This window comes from Belonocnema kinseyi, chromosome 6 (genome assembly GCF_010883055.1).
Source record: "Belonocnema kinseyi isolate 2016_QV_RU_SX_M_011 chromosome 6, B_treatae_v1, whole genome shotgun sequence".
Classification (NCBI taxonomy): Eukaryota; Metazoa; Arthropoda; class Insecta; order Hymenoptera; family Cynipidae; genus Belonocnema; species Belonocnema kinseyi.
Window position 1 is genome coordinate 1,658,801 of NC_046662.1, and position 6,228 is coordinate 1,665,028.

Here is a 6,228-nt window from a genome sequence, read left to right on the forward strand (position 1 = left end):
AAAATTAGTCTTATTATAAATTCGTTCCAAAAAAAGTATTTGTTCTAAAAAATAAAAGTTTCAATTCAGTGAAAAATGAAAAACCGTACTTTGCGTGATTAAGCGATTTTATTGATCTTAAAATGCATATAAAAATTATAAAAATCAAAATGATCTGAAAATGACATAGAAAAATAGGTTTTCTTGTCATTTGTTGATCTGGCGCCATATGTTCCATTTTCTTGAATTTGGTACGCTTTTGTTAAGCACTAATAAGTCGCTGGGTATATTGCACCCAGTGTGTCCTTTAAGGGTTAATTATTTGTGAAATATTTGAAATCTTGGGAAATCTTCAAAATATTTTTGAAACATTTGTGAAATTATTGAAATATATGAGAAATCATTCAAATTTAAGTAACATTTTTAATTCTATCCGAAATCTTTGCCAAATATTTGAAATATTTTAAAAATGTTTGAAATGTTTGGAACTTCCTCGAAATATTTTCAAAACTTTTGTCAGATTATTGAAATCATTGGGAAATCATTCAAGTTTTTATGAAATTTTTTAATATATCCGAAATATTTCTAAAATCTTTGCGAAATATTTTAAATATTTTAGAAATATTTACTAATATTTTTGAAATTATTTAAATCTTTGGAAAATCATTGAAATTTTTGTAAAGTATTTGATAATATTTGTGAAATTGTTTAAATATTTGTGAAAGATATGAAATCTGGAAATCTTGGAAATATTTTTGAAACATTTGTAAAATTATTGAAATATTTGAGAAGTCTTTTAAAACTATCCGAAATCTTTTTAATCTTTGTGAGATATGTGAAATGTTTTTGAAATCTTTAAGAAATCATTGAAATTTGTGTAAGATCTTTGTCAAATCTTTCTGATATCTTTGAAATATTCTTGAAACATTTATGAAATTATTGAAACCATCGTTAAATAATTCAAAAATCATTCATGCCTTTGTGAAATATTTTAAATCTATCCGAGATCTTTGTGAAACATTTGTGAAATATTTGGTAATATTAGTAAAAATTATTGAAATTTTGGGAAATAATTGAAATCTTTGTAAGAATTTGTAAATCTATCTAAAATCTTTATGAAATCTTTAGAAATATGCAAAATATTACAAATATTTTTCAAATGTTTGATAATATTTATAAAAAAAATTTTAATCTTGGGAATGTAATTGCAGTATTTGTAAAAAATTTCTAATCTATCTCAAATATTTGCGAAATATTTGAAAACTGAGAAATCATTGAATTTTTTGTGAAATTGTTGTCAAATCTTTCTAGAACCTTTAAAAATCTGTGAAACATTAAAAATACGTTTCAAATGTTTGATAATATTTTTAAAATTAATAAAATCTTTGTGTAATATTTGGGAAATAATTGTAATACTTATGAAATTTATTTAAAATATCTCGAATCTTCGGGAAATATTTGAAAACTGTGAAATCTTTGTGAAATAATTCAAGTATTTGTGAAATCTTGTTAATCTATCCGAAATCTTTGCCAAATATTTGAAAATTTTGTAAAATGTTTGACATTTTTGCAAAATTTTAAAAATATTTTTTAAACATTTATGAAATTATTAAAACCTTTGAGAAATCATTAAAGTTTTAGCCAAATTTTTAATTCTATCCGAAGTCTTGGTAAAATATTTGATATCTTTGAGAAATTATTGAAATTTTTGTCGAATATTTGAAATATTTATGAAATTGTTGAACTTTGTAAAAATTATAAAAGTCCGTGAAATCTTTGAAATCTTTTCGAAATCTTTGCGAAACATTTCAAATATTTTATAAATATTTGCCAATATTTTTGAAATGACTGAAATCTTTGGGAAATCATTGAAATTTTTGTGAAATCTTTTAAATCTATCCGAAATTTTTACGAAATATTTGAAATCTTTGGAAAATCATTGAAATGTTTATAAAATATTTGTGAAATTGCTTAAGGCTTTGTGAAATAGCTTAAATCTTTGTGAAATATTTTTGAAACATTTGGAAAACATTATTAAAATCTTTGGTAAATCATTAAAGTTCTTCTAAAATTTTTTAATTTATTCAAAATCTTTGTGTAATCTGCGAAATATTTAAAATATTTTAAAAATATTTGATCATATTTTTGAAATGATTGAAATCTTTGGTAAATGATTGAAGGTTTTGTTAAATCTTTTTAAAATATCCGATTTTTTTGAAAAACGTTAAAAATCTTTGTGAAATCTTTAGAAATTATTTAAATCTTTATAAAATATTCGATAATATTTCCCAAATAGTTGTAATCTTTGCCAAATATTTGAAATCTTTGTCAAATGCTTTAAATGTTTAGAAAATGATTAAAGCCCTTTGAAAATATTTTTGAAATATTTGAAATCTTTTAAAACTATCCGAAATCTTTGCGAAATATTTGTAATTTTGGTGAAATATGCGAAATAATTTTGAAATTTTTGTGAGATCTTTGTCGAATCTTTCTGAAATATTTAGAAATCTGCGAAATATTAATAATATTTTTCAAATGTTTGATAATATTTGTAAAATTGTCAAAATCTTTGTGAAATATTTAGGAAATAATTGAAATCTTTATGAAATGTTTTAAATCTATCTGAAATCTTAGCGAAATATTTGAGAATTGTGAAATTTTTAAGAAACCATTGAAATTTTTGTGAGATCTTTGTCAAATCTTTCGGGAATCTTTAAAAATCTTGGCGAATTCGAAATATTTTCTAGATATTTGGTAATATTTGTGAAATTAGTGAAATCTTTGGCAAAATGAATTTTATACCTTTATTTATTATTAATTATTCCTTGTTTATTTATTATTTCTGACCTGATCAAAGAAGAATCGAAACAAATAATAATAATAATAATAATAATAATAATAATAATGAATAATAATAATGAATTCTTTATCAAATATTTGTTAATATTCGTAAAATTGTTTAAATCTTCGTGAAATATTTTTGAAACATTTGGAAAACATTATTGAAATCATATTTTTATATGATCATATTTTTGAAATGATTAAAATCTTTGGTAAATCATTGAAAGCTTTGTATAATATTTGATAGCATTTGTGGATTTGTTCAAATCTTTGGGAAGTCATTGAAATCTCGAAATTGAATGATTTTCCAATGACCTCTCAAAGATTTCAATAATTTCACAAATGTTTCAATAATATTTCCAAGATTTCAATGACTTCCCAAAGATTTGAACAAACTATCCTATTTCTGGTTGTATATTCGTATTTCTAATAAAAAATTATCTTTTTTAGTTGCAAATTCCACTATTTGTTCGAAAATTTGTCTTTTATGTTATAAAATTAAACTTTTTGCTTGAAAACAGATATTTTCGATTGAGGATTTTAAAATCTTGTTGAAAAATTATTAAAAATTTAAATGTCGGTGGCTCAGTTGGTTAGACACTCGGACTTCACCTCAGAGGTCCGGGGTTCGATCCCTGAGCCGGTACCTCTGGAAATTCTTGAATGTAGCTTTATCGAGGTTCTGGTGGTTCGGAACCCACCTTAAGCTGTGGACCCCCCCCCCCATCGTCTACTTAACTGCAACCCAGTCCGTCAATGATGGGATAAAAACCAGGCTTTGTCCAATATGTCTGGGCAGACTGCTCTCATCAGATCACTTGATTGCATTACAAAAATGCGTCTGTGACTGATGATATAAACCGACACAGCCCCGTGCAAAAATGATTAAATAAAAAAATCCAACTCTAACCAAAAATGCCTTCGACATGTTGGGCAGTATAAGCCTGTGACAACATTTCAACACTGAAATGTTTATTTTTTATAATAATAATAATAATAATAATAATAACCTTGTTTTTCATAATAATGAACCTTGTTTTAGATTCGGGAAAATAGTATCTATATACAGAAAGCCAAACGAGTCATACACATTTATTAATTTTGAAACTTCAAAGGCTGTGATGGAATTATTGTCCTCGACGTCCGTTGTCGAAGTCGACGGACACAAATTGCCTGTCAAGGCCGCTACTAGAGCTAAGTAAACCTACTAAATCTACTTAACTACTTATCTTAGTCACATCTACTCTCAAACTTTTTGATCCAGCAAGTGAATAATCTGTTCATAATAGATAGGATGGGATGGAAATAATGCGATAACTGACCATTTATTATTTTTCAACTTCACAACATAATTAAAATATTGATTCAAAATTGCCAGTGCTATGTGCGTCGGGTCCGTTTTTTTTACAACTGGACAAACGGCAATAGTCCAACTGCATTTCTCCTGTGAATGCTGTCTTAATAATAAGAATAAGAATAATAATAATATTATTGTTATTATAAATAATAATAATCTTATTGCTTGTACCATATGTATTGCTGCTGCATTTACCAGTTCAGTATTGATGACTCACGTGCGACTTTCCATGCAAGTTCGATATACAATATACATATTCCTTTTTTATCTCTGCTGCCGTTGATAATGTTAAACAAACGAAAAAATGATGTTTAGTTTTCATTAGATTATGAGTGATATGTAGAAGAATATTTTTATAATGAGATAATTCCTAGAGCTTGGAGAAGATTCATCTGCGATTTGATTCTCGTATTTGTACTACTGCTGTATATATTAACTCTTTGTTATTATTTAGACTAATTCTGCCAGTAATTCAGGGAATGTCCGAAATTTTCACTATTTTCACGATTTGCACTATTTTCTTTTAACCAGTGTGAGATTATTATAAGAAAGATAAACTGCGTTTAACAAATGTCACCGCAAATTGAACGTTACCTGATACAAATAAATTTTAATTTTTCTATACCTAGTTAAGAATTTTTTACTTTTCTTGAAGACACTTTTTTCTTCTTTAAGAAATAGCGCTAGTGCTGAAAATGTGCTATCTGTGTTTTTTTAAATAAAAAACTTTACTCTTGGCGTCCGCCATTTGGAATCCGTCATTTTTTATTTTTTTTCAGAACATATTTTATATCAGTGATCTGGAAACCTCCATTGGACACAATTTTACAAAAATGCAGTAAATTTTTCGAGTTGGCCGGTTGGCTTCCGCAAATTTTTGTTCCGTCGTCTTAAATTTCATGATAAAGCAATAATCAATTGAAATTGGCGTCCGCCATTTTGGATCCTGCATATTTAGCTTTTTATTTTTAACACCATAGGGGAGTGAAAAGTTATTTTCGGGTGTTGTGTTATGTGTGTACAAAAAGTAGTGAAAAAGTACAGTAGCATTTTTCCGGATTAAAAAAAACATAATATGTAACATTCAAGATGCACACAATTGATATGTAATTATTTAAACTATTATTTACCCAAAATTAATTTGATTGAACTCAGTAAAGAACTTTGACTTCCCTTTCTAAAATTACACTAAGAGCGCGCCACATTAGCCAACCAGGAAGGATAACTTGGCACAGGTACACTTTTTGTGAAACTTGATAATTAACTACTTTAATATACGTAAATTCAATAATAATCATACGCATAGAGCAGATAAGATATTCATTTACGTGCTCTATATTATTTTACTATTATTTTCAACATATTTAACTTTTAATGGAGCTTTTTATAACACGTGCGCCACATTACCCGCCGCTCCCCTACTTGAAATCCATGGAGAATAGATATAAGGAGACCAATCTGTAATGAATGGACTTCACCAAAAACAGTCACTTTTCTGTTGCCAGAAGTACGCACATACACATGTGTAAAATCACACTTACGTATAGTTCAAAATATTCCGAACGTGGCGTGCCAACCGCACTTAAAAAAAATATGGCCGCCTCCATTGTCTTGTTTTGACAGATCGCTTGAACAAATAAATAATTGATAATCAGACAGGATTTTTTGAAATGTTTGTGGAATAAAAAATTATTCGCCATGGAAGAGGTAGGCAGTATGTTTATGAGAATATCAAATTACTTTTACCAACACTATGCGTGCGACAGGTATTCGCGCGTTCGTAACAAAAACAATAAACATACAACTTATACCACTCTGAAAGTCTTGTACACTACACTTGAAACCACACTTGTTGGAAGCTTTTGCTTCTATACAGCGATTTTTAATTTTAACATTCTTTCCTTTATTCACAAACTATTAATTGTTCAATAATTATTTATTTACATTTGACTCACGTTCACATCGGCAGCCATATATTTTTTAAGTGCGGTTGGCACGACACGCTCGGGAAGTTTTGAACTATACGTAAGTGTGATTTTGCACATGTGTGT

General features: G+C 27.4%; 1 protein-coding gene across 2 annotated transcripts in view; it reads left to right on the plus strand.

Annotated features, from left to right (window-relative positions):
• Window positions 1–4,806, plus strand: part of LOC117174766 (neurofilament medium polypeptide-like) — a 26,684-nt gene extending 21,878 nt beyond the window's left edge. For both annotated transcript variants that reach the window (XM_033364120.1, XM_033364121.1), the window contains one exon: window positions 3,863–4,806. In XM_033364120.1, coding sequence (XP_033220011.1) covers window positions 3,863–4,022 — 160 coding nt within the window. In that variant the 3' untranslated portion in view covers window positions 4,023–4,806. The remainder of the gene's footprint in view (window positions 1–3,862) is intronic.
• Window positions 4,807–6,228: the final 1,422 nt, after the last annotated feature.